This window comes from Carassius carassius, chromosome 41 (genome assembly GCF_963082965.1).
Source record: "Carassius carassius chromosome 41, fCarCar2.1, whole genome shotgun sequence".
NCBI lineage: Eukaryota > Metazoa > Chordata > Actinopteri > Cypriniformes > Cyprinidae > Carassius > Carassius carassius.
Window position 1 is genome coordinate 20050367 of NC_081795.1, and position 16312 is coordinate 20066678.

At 36.4% G+C, this 16312-nt stretch overlaps 1 protein-coding gene across 7 annotated transcripts in view; it reads right to left on the reverse strand.

Annotated features, from left to right (window-relative positions):
• LOC132122944 (teneurin-4-like) overlaps window positions 1–16312 on the reverse strand; it is a 243029-nt gene that overhangs the window by 145244 nt on the left and 81473 nt on the right. For 5 of the 7 annotated variants that reach the window (XM_059533467.1, XM_059533465.1, XM_059533464.1 and 2 more), the window contains exon 4: window positions 2476–2694. The exons of 1 other annotated variant lie outside the window; for it this stretch is intronic. In XM_059533467.1, coding sequence (XP_059389450.1) covers window positions 2476–2694 — 219 coding nt within the window. The remainder of the gene's footprint in view (window positions 1–2475; window positions 2695–16312) is intronic. One more of the 7 variants, XM_059533463.1, reaches the window with a different exon arrangement.

The following is a 16312-nucleotide window of genomic DNA, read 5'->3' on the forward strand; positions in this document are numbered from 1 at the left end:
CTTATGGTGCCTTGCATAGCTCAGAGGCAAGAGACCGATTCCTTTGGTGAGTGTGCTACCCCTCACTGGCAGCCTGAGGGTAACCTATATACCAATGCAAATCACAGCCATTTGTAGGAAAGAAAAATTCCGTTTTAGGGAATTAGGTGTTAGGTGACCAGGATGGTAGCAGGCTGCTTCGTGCAGAAAGGAAAGTTCTTTCCACAGGAAGGTAATTCATTTCTTTACGAAGGGCCGTGCGGAAGCAGGCAGGCGCAAACCTCTTGAGCTTGATGTAATTCCAGCCTTGGGTGGTTAACTTGTAAAGGCTGATCAATTATTTACAGCATTTTTTTGTTCTACTCTGTAAAGAACCCTTAAGGGAGATGCTGAGATCTGCTAGGAATGACAGGTTTCATATCGACTGCTCAGCATCGGCATGCTCTGTGAAATCCTCCAATTAACAAAGTGACGTGAATCTTTCTTATCTGAAAAAATGCTAACAAATCTAATTTCTAATTTGATTAGCTGTTGCCGTACAAACATCTTGCAGCATAGACATAAGGTTCAGGACAATAAGATCATAAACACTATGATGGGTCATTACTGCCAAACAGACTATCTTCATTTTGTAAAATACAAACTTTGCTATTAGCGGCGGTGCCTTATAACATCCTTCCACAAGTACATGATGCTAAAACTTTTTAAAACACAAAGCACCTTCTTAGTAAATAAGTTAATTATATTTGAACTTATTGTACGACAATAGTAGCACAACGCGATCACCTCATCTAAAGTTCCTGCTGTGCTGGTCACTTGCCCCTTCCTCAGCTGGGCATGCCATCAAGCTTTTTTTATAGTTTACATGCTTTCAAATTGATTTTATCTTTCATTAAAACTTGACTTTTCTAACACTACTCCAAGTTAATGAAAGCAACTCTACAATGATCTGAAACAATTGCAAATTACTGCAAGAAATAGAGCACTGCATGTGGACAACAAGAAACTCAATCTCACACCTAAACTGCATAAGCACACTGCAATCCAGGTCATCCAAGTAGTGATGTATACCATGAGCCACGTCATAAGTCTCAGCACAGGGTGTTATTAGTCATGACAGCTGCAGCGAGAGTTAGCCTGCTAAAGTCTACATTCAAAGAGAGATCGAACACAATGTGAAATACAAACCCTGGGATTCTAGAATGCCAAGAATACATTTTTAAATAAATAATTTATTTTATTATTATTATTATTTTTTGTTTTTATTAAATTACATTTATGGGATCTTCCCAAGATAAATAAAAGTCATAGAAATTTAAATGTGTTGTACATTTGGACTATTGTTCAAGATGAAAATTATATGCATCGATTATGAAATGTAATTATTATAATAATAATGCAATCACAAATTAAGATCTTGACTACATTTTTAATTCAAATATTTAAATTACAATTATTCAAATATTTATTTATTTACTGTACTTATTTCCATTCAAATTTAATCTTTTGACTTTCATTAACTGGAATGTTTTAATCAAAACTGAATTGTGACCAATTTTCAGATTTCATTAATCTTAATTTAATCAACTTGTCGGAGCAATATATTTACATTTATGCATTTAGCAGATGCTTTTATCCAAAGCGACTTACAGTGTATTGAGGCTATATATATATTTTTTTTCTTTACCAGTATGTGTGTTCCCTGGGAACTGAACCCATGACCTTTTGCGCTGCTAACGCAATGCTCTACCAATGAGCTTAAAGGGATATTTCACCCAAAAATGTAAATATTGTCATCATTTACTTACGTTGATCCAATCCTGTATGCGTTTCTTTGTTCTACTGAGAACAAAATAATATATTTTAAAGAATGTGTGGAACCAAACAATTGAGGGTAGCCACTGACTTTCAATAAAGTATTCTGGAAGTTAACGGCTACCTTCAACTATTTGGTTTACCTGCATTCTTCCAAATAACCTGTTTTGTGTTCAGCAGACAAAATAAAGTCATACAGATTTGAAACGACACGAGGATGAGTAAATGATACCGGAATTTTCATTTTTGGGTGAACTATCCCTTGAGGTTCATTTCTTCAGAGTGAATACAGGCAAACTGATACATTTTTGGGTCATTTAAATGTCTTAAATCACTCTGTTTAACAAAATCACTAATCTAAAACAATTAAGAGCTGCAAAAGATTAACACAACTCAATATGAACAGAAATCTTTAGCAGCTCTTTACTGGAGTTCAACAGATTGCAATAAATCTTCACCATCTCTGGCATGCCTCACTTCTGAACCCCAGTCAGAAACTTCTCTTCTCAGCAGGCCTTATAGTTAAAAAAAGTTCCTGCTAACATGTGATATCCACTGCTACCCAAAATATCCAGAAAAAAATGAATGTTCGGCCTGTGGCTATCTCTACAAGCTCCATAGTAGGTCCAGCAGGGGATGTCGAGACCCCTCTAGCAGGCAGCGATATTGAGATGGACTCACCGTTAGGAGTTGCAGCGTCTGGAGCGCCGAAGTTCCCTGAGCCAGTTTTAACTAAGAATGAATTGGGGCCAAACTCATCTTCTGACTCAGAGTCCCGGCCGGCCTGAGCCCCACTGTTACCTAGCAACCTTCCCTGGCTCTGATTGGCTGCATGGGAAGGGGGAGGGTAAGGGGAGTCGACAGGGGAAGAGGAGGCAGATGAGCAATGAAGAGGAGGACCTGTAGACCACAGACACAAACAACACACGGGGGAGAACTTAAAACACACCTCCCGATAACACCACATAACCAAACTTAATAAATGAAGAGCAGCACAAACATGCAGAGAGAATAAATAAAGGCCATGAATGCACACATAAAAGCTGTCTGTCTCGATTCATCTGTCTTTAAACTTTAGAGAAATATTGATACAGTTCATAACTTTTTTGCTTTGTGACTCCAAAAACGATTTTTTTTTCTCTTTTCACATTTTTCAAAGAAAGACTGACAGACTAACTTTAACAAAACAACAAATGTAACATTCATTGAGCGAATCTCACAAAAACATATCCAGGTCACAAAAAAAAAAAAAAAAATCCATGAAGTCAAAGCCTATTTTAGTAAAATTAAGATCTTTCAAGTTGTTAATTCATGTTAATTCATTGTATTTTTATTAATCATTTAAGTCTGCATATATACAAGGCAGCACTATATATATATATATATATATATATATATATATATATATATAATTGCATTAAATTTGAATTGGGTTGGGGTAAAATAAGCTAGATATGAATTTAATTTACACATCAACTCATACAAGCAATGATATTACATTACTTTGAAGAAGTAATAGAACAACTTTCACAGCACATGAGAATGAAATAGCCTGCTGCACTGTTGTACACACACTCACACACACACACACACACACACAACTCTTGATTTGTTCCCACTAATTTTTTTTTTAAGCAAACCCTTGTGAGATATGAGACTGCATAAGAACAATAGCAGCATTTGCACGTACAATTCTGTGGCAAGATATAAATATCCACGAGTGAACATGTCGAGTACAAAAGTACTCACACAAGTTCACAAAGTTTCCCAACTGTAGGTCATGGGTTTTATATGGAGAACAATGTGTTTTACTCTTTCCTTATACTGTCATATGGAAGGAGCTGACAAGCTGACAGGAAGTATCATTCAAAGTTAAAGAAAAATGTTGCCTCATATTTTTAGTACAAACACATGCAATTACTGCAAGGATGAGGTACAGCTGATTGAGTGAAAGACAATTAAGAAACAATTAGTGAAATTACCATATGATTCATTGAAATGCCAATCAAGCCTCCCCTCTGTTCAGTCTTAAAGATGGAAGTCTTCTGTTCCATACTCATCATTCATCGCTTTATTTTGACAAGTCTTAAAAGATATATTTATAGTATAATATAATCCATCTAAAATGAGCAGAAAAACTTGCAAAGATGGTAAACAAGAGCAAATTACATTTTAAAGCCAAGCCAAAGTAAACAATTTTATTTACTAGGTTTTTAGAAATTGTCTGCAACACTGTTCAGCTGCAACAACAAGAATTGTGTGTTCAACACAAAAGCATAAAATTTAAGTTATTCCTAAGTAGTGCTTTTCATTCTTATGTAAATTTTGCCAGATTGCACATAGAAAGTCTTTGTGAACAATTTAAACAGGAATTAATTGTGCTTGTGTTTCATGAACGAGGTCAAATGCCTGTTTTTACAACACTTGAATGTGCAAAAAACTCATGAGAACTAACAAGAAAAAACACACCGTTCCCTCTCTATACTGTGAGGTTCAGGTTATGAAATGACAGTAAATAGAGGGTTTTTAACTATAATATATAATATATAATGTTTAGATACTGTATATCCCGTTCTAAAAGAATGCTTCATTGGTTTCATGCTGAAAGCATGAAAGTCTCTGAAGTGGAAATCTCTGAATCAACCACCGTTCAATCTCTGATCTCCTGCAGGGAACATGGTGCATAACAATGGAGGCTATTAAGAGAGTTGGTAAAGCTGAGGAGGAAAAGGAATACTTTTTTTTTTTTTTTTACCTGCCTAAAGGCCAAGTTTGTAAATTTTACTGTCCATAATCTGATATATCAGTTTTGTGGTGTTTTTCTTTGGCTTCCTGTGCTGACTGCACTCTTTCAGTCTTGTTTCACTCATTACTCTAATGAGCCTGAATTCCCTTCAATTAAGTCTGAATTAAATACACAGCTTTATTTGTAATCTGGGAAATTTAGTCTGATATAAAAGCCAGAAAAAGAGCCTTCCTAATCATGAGTCAAATCATTTGCCCTGAAAAGATTGCACAAAAAGTTTGTGAATTTAAATCTCAAAAGATCCTACAAGCGAGTTTAATTTTCCATTAATCATGTCTTCTCTGACAGAAGACTACTTATCAAAGTCCTTCAAAAGTGTTGAAAGTCACAGAGAGACATGAGCAAGTTTTTTTTGCATTCCAGAGTATTTGTCTTACAGGCTATGGAGGCCTGTTTGTAATTAATTCTACCTTGTGTAATTTATTCTCATTTCTCTGACCTCCAGAAGCGCTAAGAGAGGAATAGGAATTCTGAAGGTGAAGCAAGACTAGTGGTAGCTAACAGAACTGTAGAAAAAAACAACAATAATTTGATTGCAACCATAATTGTTCTGAGGTTCACTAGGCTATAGCATGCTGGTTGCTAAGGTATTTTGGGTGTTTGTTTACTGGTAAAAAACCCATCAACACGTTTCTCTGATATCATTATCATCATCATCATCATCATTATTATTATTATTACTACTACTACTTAATCAATATTTTGTAGTATTTGCTTTTTTTTTTTTTTTTACATGAATATTGTTATAATTATTAGTGGTAAAAGTAATATAAATCAGTATATTTTATGTGATATAATATAAAACATGTATTATTATTATTATTATTATTATTATTATTATTATTATTATTATTATTATTATTAGTTTAAACTCAAAATAATATACGTCAAACACTTTAATATTGATTTCCAATATTTTTTATAATAATTACATTATTATTATATTCAGTAGTAGTTGTAGTGCACGTACTGAAAATCTCTCTCTATCTATCTACTGTATCTCTCTCTCTCTCTCGCTCTCTCTCTCTCTCTCTATATATATATATATATATATATATATATATAAAACAATTATATTTATTATTGTATGTGTTGTAATAATGCATTTAAATGTATTACATTATTATTATTATTTTTATTATTGTTATTATTATTATTATTATTATTCAATCTGATAAAATATAAACCACTAGCATTATTTCAGACTGTAATAAATACATAAATGCATATATAAATAGCTTGTAACCATCTAACATAATAATCATAATAATTATCATAATAATAACAATAGCAATATATATTAAATTATTGCAAATATTAATTTACTATGTTGCAAATCAACCAACAATACAATTTATTATTAACAACAAAAGTTGTTGCACTTGGTACTTCTCTCCACGGCAGTGTCTTGTTTTTCTCTGCACAGTGCGAGTCTGGCTGGTGGGTTGGTGGGTGGGGGTATGGATGCAGTCTGGATTGGGGTGTTATATTTTGTGTTGTACTGAAATGGCTGCTTAATAAAAATAATTGTTCACAAAAAATCAATAATAATAATGCTTTATACATCACAGTATTACAGCACTTCTCTCATAAAGATTTCTGCAGCCTTATTTCCTCATATTTTCAATCTAACAAAAGACATAAGTTGCATCAGAGTTCTCTCTCAGCCTTTTGCTCTTATTTCAGTTCCTGAAAGACTTTCCCTCATGGCCTGCCCTTCAAGCCTGGCTGATGACTGCTGCACTCCTGGGGCATGAACGCCACCCACGCTAACACAGGCCCTAATCTACTCAGGAGTCACCTAATTAAACGAGCAAGTGAACTACCAGCAGGCCCAGATTCGCAGGTAGGCTGAGATTTTTCTGTCGCCACAGCAACCCATTGTATCTTCCCATCTCCCAGGAGACCCCGGCTGAACACAGAGCCAATTGCGAGGGCAATTGGTACAAACAGCAGGGGCAGGTTTCTTCTTTGCTCAGCCTCAATGCTTGAATTACACCGCCCTGGCCTCTGGGGCATCTTCAAATGTACTTTGCACTCTGAAACGAACATCAAAAGCCCGCCGAGTAAAGATGCTTTAGTCAGTGAGGCTTTCAAATAGGACGTCACACCACTTAATTCGCTCTAGCTAAGAGCTTTGTAAATTCTGTCATTATAATCAAAAAGACTGCGTTATAGTCAGTTCGTACCATTACACAGCCTCTTCCAACAAAATAAATAGATGAAGTTGGATGTCGCATGCATTATTTTATCAACAATAACAACATGGCGTGACTCAAATGGGAAGATTCGATTAACATCTATAAGAGTCTGCTGGAGATACTGGATTTCACTTTTAAGTGAAGTTTGATGGGGAACAAAAATAATCACAGTGCGGATGAAAGGGCATCGATTGCACAACAGCACAGATGCTGATGGTGAAAAGAAGGCTGAAATGGCAGGAAATGAGTTACTACCAGTTCTCACATCCATAAAATGGCTGAAGTATAGGGTAGTATGGTTTTATGACAGGGCAGTGCTTAGTGGGCAAAAAGAACTAAAGAGCATGTTGAAGCATCAAATATTAAGCATGGCGTTCTGCAGATAAATTCACAACATGCCTCCTGTGCTCCAAAAGGTGTGTAAAATTTAATAAGAGGAAAACATTTGTAAGTAGAAATTGTTTTGGGGTTGTACTACAGTATTATCTTTGGACACCACAGTGATTTTGTCAAGCATGACGTGTTCCTGAATTAACAATTTTTGTTCTTTCTTAACAGTAAGCATTAACAACCCTTAAAATCGGAGGGATATAATTGGTTTACAATGTTCTAGCCAGACCTGAGACTTGAACCCACAACCTTCAGTTTACAAGTTCGACTCTCTATATCACACTACATGTTGGTCCTGGAAAATTGCAGGAAAATTGCCAGGTCACCTTCTGTGTGAACGCAAACAAGTCCCGGAATTGATTTCGGGATCAATCCCGGGTTGGGGACCTAGTAACATTGCCGGGTTCAGTCCCAGAATGAGCTCTGTGTGAACAAAAGCCAGAACCAATGCCATTACGTCACATCCTGATGTCACGTGTCATTACTTGACCTTTATGGGTTGTGTGTGAACGCATGCATATATTCCGGGTAATCACTGGCAGAGTGAAAGGTGCAAAATCTAGCGACCCGTGAACAATTGCCGGGACACATTACCTGTGTATTTTCCAGAATTGCAGTGATTAAAATGCAGTTGCTGAAGCAACCATGCCATTTTAGCTTGTCTTTGAGTACTTTTATTGAGTGTCGCGACTTGTTTCATGGTACTAATAGCCGCTCCATATCACAAGTGCAATGTTGTACCAGGTGAGCTACAGAGCAATTTCACTACATTAGAAAATCCATAAATATGAAGCTGGGTTTTTGATGCAACCATCAAAAAGAATTACTTTAAAAAACTGTTTTGTACCTTTTTGATATTTCTTAAGTTTGTATTCACCATTGTCTGAATTAAATAACACTCTCAGACAATCAAATTTCTCTGTTGTCCTACAACTAGAAATGCAGAGGTGTTCTTTTGTCTTGAGCTGAGGCATGTCTTCATGTTCCATTATGCTCTTCATTATAACCAATATGCTTACTAAGAGGAAGCCAAAGGCAAGATTTTGCATCTGATGGGAGAATTAAAGAGCAATAAGTTAGCCCAAGTTATCTGGCTCTTGCCTTCATCATACCAAGATCTCGGAGTATAACACAAAACCAATAAAATTAAGAGAACCATCTTGTGACTTGTGTCACTTCACATATCACACTAGCTTTCAATTTGCTTTAAAAAAAATGGAATAAACCCACAAATGGAATTATATAAGGTGATAAGAAGTCTGTGCTTAGTGTGAAGCTTTCAAAAGTAGTACAGTGTTGTTGCCATGGTCAGGGTTCTGTCACTTTTTGATTAATGCATTTTTCCATGGCTTTTTCACAAGCTTTCAGATCATCTGTGGTAATTCAGTAAAAAAAAAAAAACCTTCATTCAAATTCTTTGACTTGCTAATGAAACATTCAGACAATTGTGAATCAATTCGATAAATTTAATAAAAAGAGCCAGCTCAAACATCCCAAATTCACTCCCAAATCTAACATAATTGGATCTTACAAGCAACTTTTTAGAGACAGATTTCAAGGTATTGCCAAGGTTTACATTTTCTATTACTAGAAATATCTGAGACAGCATATGAACAAACCCAGAGATCTAAATTTCTCGCAGCAGTGTTGAGCACATCAGAGTATAAGTCACTGAAGTGAGAAACCTTTGCGTCATTATATGTAATGAGAGGAAATAGATACCTGATGCTAAAATGTTTTCATATCTGCTAGGCTATGATACAATGAAAACCTGCAGTTTCAAAAGTAATTGACCTTAATGTCCACAATTTTGTCAAGTAGGACATGTTCCTGGATAAATATCTTTGTTGATATTATTTTGAAATTGCAGGTGACAAAGCACTTCAACATTACCGTCAGTCAGCGGTAATCAGATATTATCAGTGGCTAAAACTCCCATCAGTTGTGGATTTATCATCAAAAGGTCAAGCAATGTAAGTGCTAGAATCACCAGAATTGTCACATCTGGCTCAGAAAAGAGTGAAAGTTGCACTGTTCTACAGCAACAATATCCCTTTAATGTCTTTTTGTATAAATATGGAGCAGAAATGCACACATTTACACAACAAGAAATTACAAACTGTCCCTTTACATTCAGCATTTGTGCACTGATGATTTGTTTGATGGTGAACTCTCTAGTCAATTTTGGCTTGAACTTAAAGCATTCAGTCAGGTGACTTTTTGGCACGTTTGGCAAGTGGAAAAGACCACATAAAATCAAAACAATATATATTTTTTTTATGTGTTTTTTTTTTTTATGTGTTAGTTTTAGTGTGTTAGTTTTAAGTTAATCAAGTATGCTAGCATATTTCTAAAAGATGATAAAATTAGCAGATACACACACATTTAAAATTTAGTCTGTAAAAACATACCAAAACTAGTGATGACTCATCCTGCACTACAGAGATTTGTCTTATCAAATGCAATGTAGAGTAAAAAGCCCCTCCCCTAATACCACTTGAAAAATGTACACAAATAACATAAAAAATAAAGCCAAAAAACTACCATATTCACTTGTAAAAGTATTATCAAGTCAAGAAACCACACAAATATGAGTGGAAGGAGGATCGCAATTGGAAAAGTCATAATTTTCCTAGACGCCGCTACCTAGCAGCATACAATCAATATGTTTGCATTTGAGGAGTGGCGTAATGCATAAGAGTTGAGACCAAATTGTAAATACACGTTTATAAATAAATAAATAATTTACGTATGTAAATAAATGTTTTCTTTTATAGACCATGCGTTAATGGAAATTATATTCCTACCTAATAAAACAGCATTTAACGACCACAGAGAAAAAAGCGCCCATTTAAGACTGACCCAAACAACACATTAAAACCATCACTGCAGCACTTCCTGCTTGCCGAGAGGATGCAATAAAAACCAGTAATTAGGCTCAACCAAACTATTAGTCAGAATACTAATGAATATGACATTTGACAATGACAAAGATCTTCCTCTTTTGAAAATCCCAATTGTATTTATTCTTGAAAATAAATGAACTAACATTCAACAATCGGCACCTTTCAAGCCTTCTGGCAGTTTATTTGGCTTTTATTATAAGTTTTTTTGTATGCATAATATTCAATTTTAACATCAGAAAAGTTTTTCTTGTCAAGTTTTTATAATGAGCTTTTCGTTGCTTATGACTGGTTTTGCTGTGCAATTTCACGTTAAGATAGATATGTAACTGATGAGATGTAGAAATCTTACACCCTAATCCAGTGAGTTTAACACATGAATATCTTTATCTACAGTAGAGACAGAACTTGTGTTCTTTTAGAGCACGTATACACTGAGACGCATTTAGCTGTATACATAAAAAAAGAAAGTATCAAATTGGCGTTTCATCCAGACGGATCCAGATTTTTGGGAGCCTGATAAATATATATATATAAATAATATCCTTGCTTTTTCTTGTGTACAGTCAATCCGCATATTTTGTGAAATTATGTCATCACCCCACGTCTCGACCCTAGTCAGACACTGCTATGTCACATAACACCACCAAAAACAACTATGGCAGACGGTTGTGTTGGGTTTGTATACAGCATGCAAGTTTATGCGCATGCTCCAAGTCTTCTCCATTTTTAGTGCATCTCTGTGGCAGAATTACAGCGCCACATACTGGTCTGGTATGTATACTACATTGTTTTTAGACATTTTAATGGTTTTCTGTTTACACCGATATTTCTTGGGAAGATGCCGTGTTTAAGGAATTTTTTATATGAACGTGAAAAAAAAGGGTCAGATAGGAAATGCTCTGGCTCATTATAGATGTGGCCTCAATGTCTCTTCTCAGTCATTCGCCACTGCTTGTTTTTCCTCACCTACTTCATTCACCTTCTCTTATGTCCGTTACTTTTCTTTTTCGGAATGAAAGGGACTCCTCTCCACAATTCTCCGCCTTGCTGAGAGGCGCCATCTGTTCTCCTGCTCAGTGGCGGTACACGACAAGAGGGAGCAGATTGAAGTCTGGAGATTGGAATCAAAAGAACACTCAATGGGGATTTTTTCCCCCCATCCAGGCTGCAAATCTGACAACTGTTGTTTAGGTTCCACACAGCTGCCACCACGGAGGCACCTCAGCCGACGAGGCTTTCGCTGAATTCACAAGATTTCTACTTGATACAATGTCCAGGTGTATATCCCGTAATATGGGCCTGAAGACTCGGTATATCTCTAGTGATGGAGGATCCTGGCATTGGAACTTTGAAACATATGACAAAAGCAAACAAAAATGTCACTTTTCTAATCTAAAATATTATCTGATTGGATAAGCAACTCTAAATAATCCATATAAAGTAGAGATTGACCAATAATGACTAAAAAAGTGACTGGTGGATATTACAAGAATTGCATGCAAGACCCCGACTTATAACATTGCGTGAGGGGGGAAATGGCGGTGTGCACTAATAAAACTATTTGTTTCGCTTAAATTATAATTTTATTTAACATAATTAGCATTTAAGTATATTATAAAGCCATTATATTGCAACTATCATCTTTGAGCTTTGTAGAAATTAACCATAAATCATACATACAAACATATTCAAGGCAAAATATACATAATTAAACATTTGGTGCATGACATAAGTAAAATCAACAATAAATGCTTTAAAGCTGTAGTTGAAACCAAACTATTGCATTTATGCAAATTTGACTTCATTGTCATTTCTTTATGCTCTTCATTTGAAATCATTAGACTTTGACCATGTACTGTGCATATTGTAAAAAAAAATTAATAAATAAGAATACTATAATATCATCTGAATTATTCTAAAATCAATCGTCCATACATTAGCTATTTTACAGCTTTGTGGCCAATCTAATCATGCTTACAAAGTATTATTCTACTAATATCAAATGTTAGCACAAAACTGGCATAATTAAATGGTTCTGCAACAATTTTGGGTTGCATTTCCAGCAAACATGACAACATTGTGCTTTTCAGATCCTAACAACACAATTTAAATTGATAAATTTGAATGCCTATCTTACAATATTCTCCAGCCAACTTGCGCTCTGAAAGATATTCCGAGTTCCAAGCAGCAATGTTCCTAACACTGATAAAGCCCTCAGTCTTTGCTGTCAGGATTTAAAACTGAAATCTGGATCCGTCTGATCTTTTCTTGTCTGCTATTGATGTTTACACTTAGCTCGCATCACATGACAAGGGCTGACACTGCCAAATCCCCTTCAAGACAGCCCATTCCAACATCCCTGGGGCTCTCTTTGTTCTTGAATACGAAGGGCAGGTTCACATCTCTTCATCGCTTCGTGTTAACGATATCCTCCGAGCTCACTACCACCATCCTCATGTCCCTCGCCAGCATGTGGGAGCTCTTTCGTCCCTGAACCGAGCAAGCATTCTCCTCTGAGGTCCCATCTCACAGAGCAAATGGCCTAAAAAACATCTACTAATCGCCTTCACGCCTTCTCGGCAGAGCTCTCTAGACGCGCTCCCACATCAAAGAGGCCAGTTCTTGTTAATCAGTTTAAAACACATGTTCCTCTAGCAGTTACTCTGTCAGCCACCAGAGCGTACATGGCGAACTCTAGCCACAACAATGCTAATTGCAATGCTAAAATGTAATCAGCATGTTTCTTTTCTGAGCTTGTTACTTGTTGGTAGCATTTGATCTGTTCTAAATCAAGCATAAGGACAAAAATAATCAAGAAGTCCTTCACAATCCTCTTAAAGACTCAAAAGTTTACTTTTGGTGGTGAAGAGAGCAAGCCAAGCCTGCAAATATAAGCAGCTCATTAGTGCTGCATGTGGCTAGCCTGCGGCGTTGGTGTGCGAGGATGGCACCATACCCGTACCCATGGAGCCTCTGTGCATTGAGGGCCTGGCCTAATAAAATGCTAAAATACACCCTGCAGAAAGATGCACACAGTTGATCATGTGGCGATAATGCACCACTTCTGTATAAAAGGCATGCGGTAAAACTTTTCTCTCAGCAGGGAGTTATGATGAGAGATGGACAGCTGAACTTTACTGATAACATGGATTTATTCATAAACGAAAGTTCACAATGCGCTGTATGTTTTTTTTTTATTTATTTTTTATACTGTTAAGCAAATGTAATGACAGACTGTACGATGTGATCTCAAATAGATAGACAAGGCAGACTGTGTAACATGCAGAGATGTATAAAGTACTAGAGACCCAGACTTGAGTAAAAGTACAAGTGCTCTATCAAAGAAATGACTTGAGTAGAAGTTGAAGTGCTCTTTAAGCACCACACTTAAGTAGAAGTACTAAAGTATTCAACATTTTTTGTACTTAAGTATTGCAAGTAGTCTATTTGAAAATGTACTACTCAAGTACTGAAAGTAAAAGTACAAGTATTGTGTTATGTAGTTAAGATACTTTAGATTTAGTCTGAGAGCTCTCAGTCCCTCCATTGAAGCTGTGTGTACGGTATACTGTCGACTTTATTCAGCATTGTCTTCTCTTCCGTGTCTGTTGTAAGACAGTTCAAAACAAAGCAGTTTGTGATATCCGGTTCGCGAACGAATCATTCGATGTAACCGGATCTTTTTGAACCAGTTCACCAAATCGAACTGAATCGTTTTAAACGGTTCGCGTCTCCAATACGCATTAATCCACAAATGACTTAAGCTGTTACCTTGTTTAATGTGGCTGACACTCCCTCTGAGTTAAAACAAACCAATATCCCGGAGTCATTCATTTACTCACACAGTACACTGACTGAACTGATGTGAAGAGAGAACTGAAGATGAACACCGAGCCGAGCCAGATAACGAACAACAGACTGACTCATTCACGAGTCAAGAACACTGATCTATATATATAACTTATATTATAGATCAGTGGTCAAGAACCGTTTCTGTCAGATGTGTCCGATTCGAGAACCGAGGAGCTGATGATACTGCGCATGTGTGATTCAGCGTGAAAGCAAACCGACACACAGAGCGTCTGAACCGAACTGATTCTTTTGGTGATTGATTCTGAACTGATTCTGTGCTAATGTTATGAGCCGACGTAAAACGAAGGCTTGCAGTCAACGCCAATGACGCCATTACGTCGAGCGCAAAAGAACCGGTGAACTGTTTTCTTCAACTGGTTTACTGAATCGAACTGTCAGAAAGAACTACTGGTGATTCGAAAACCGATGCAACCGGTTCTTGACTCGTGAACGAATCATTATCTGGCTCGGCTCGGCGTTCATCTCTCTCTTCACAGCAGTTCAGTCAGCACGCGCAGTCTTCTTAATCGCTTGATTCGCTCAATGATGTGCCAGCTTCATCAAACCTGCCATCTACAGTTCTGTTTGTAATGGAATGATTCGTAACATTTTTATAATTGTAACGAGTAATGATGCAGCACATAAAAAAATATCGGAGTAAAAGTATTAAACTCATCGAAAATATGTACTGAAGTAAAAGTGGAAGTAGGAGAAAAAAATAATACTCTAGTAAAGTACAGATACCGCCTTTTAGTACTTAAGTACAGTAGTGAAGTAGTTCTACTTCGTTACTATACATCTCTGGTAACATGTACAGTGTTTCTTGCCAGACTGTACAAAAAATAGTAGCCCAGACTTCTAACCACGATTTTGCATCGACAAAGCTGGTTGGGGCGAGAAGCAACATGAGACCACTCATAAGAATTTGAATCACACACCAGCACATCATTCTTAAATTCAAGACAGCAGTCCAAAACAGTAAATCTTCTAACCATACAGGCAAAAGTTCACTTCAGGAATTCAAAGGCATTCAACGACTCCAGATTTAGCCCTATGATGATGAAAACCCTTTACTATCCCAGAAATTTGACAGCAAAATCAAGGGTAAAATCGTAAAATGTGCACCAAGTTTTAAAACACAATAGTTCTCGGCTGGTTTTGGAAACCCAGCTCCACTCCAAAATTGTTCAATTGACCAAAAGTGAACAGAAATGTCCTCAAATGCATAAATATTAGCATGGACTAAATATAGCCAATAGACAAAATGTTTAAATTACATAGGTTGAATCGGAAAACTGATAAGTACTGGCAACAAATGTCTCTTGAATTCTGATGCTCTTGGCCAATAATTTGCAACACAAACCAAATAGCAGTTGGCACAAACCATGTTTACCATCACTGCAAGTGGAAGCACATTTATCAGTGAACTTTCATTCATGATTTTCGAGGATGTCAGGCAACCTGTCCATGTTGGCGTCTGGCTAATTTGGCTTGCTTGTATCAAGTGACAGATTAATTTGCACCAAAATACTGTAGAAGTTAATGGCAACGACAAAATACGACCCTTTTGGTATGTTTTACTATTCTAACTATGCTCAACAATATAAGGTAGCTGTATTTTATTATAAGCATTTAGCAATGTTCCTTTCCTGCTCTTGATTGAGACCAACACTTCAGTGGTGTGAAGAACCACCTACCATCATCCACACAGATGTACACACTTCAAAATCTTGCTGCGTAAAGCCACATAATTGATTTATTTTTCTAAGCAGCAGGCCTTATGTCACTATGGCTAAATGGTAATTTTGCAATATCCTGACGTTTTAAGACTGCATTTTTCTCTAAAGCTCAGTACAAGACCAATCTCTGCTAGCTTGAGCTGTTGCCATGGTTTACGATTAGCTAGGGATGAAGTATTGATCCATTCTCCACACATTTGCTGAGACCACCATCCAAGAAAAATGTGAAAACATACTCAAACTGCTTTCTTGAAAGCAAAGAACATGCATAATAGAATTCATATGCAACGGCACATTACCAGAGTTATCCCCAAGAAAACTATTGTATACAAATAATTGATACAAATTGTTTTGCCATTAATGGAATGGGCTAATGAGCCATTTCTGTGACTATTTCGGTCTCAAACATAACACAAATCAGTCACAAAACAAATCTTTGTGAATTAAAAGCATGAAATGTTAGGGGATGAGAAAGACCCTCCTGCTGAGGTAGTTTACACAGTACGTGGGTTGCTAATGGTCTAAATATCACAAAAGAGGGATAATATAACAAACATTATCTCCATTAAATTCTAAAAGATATGACATATCTCTGGTGCAAAGCCTTTATATTATATTATACAT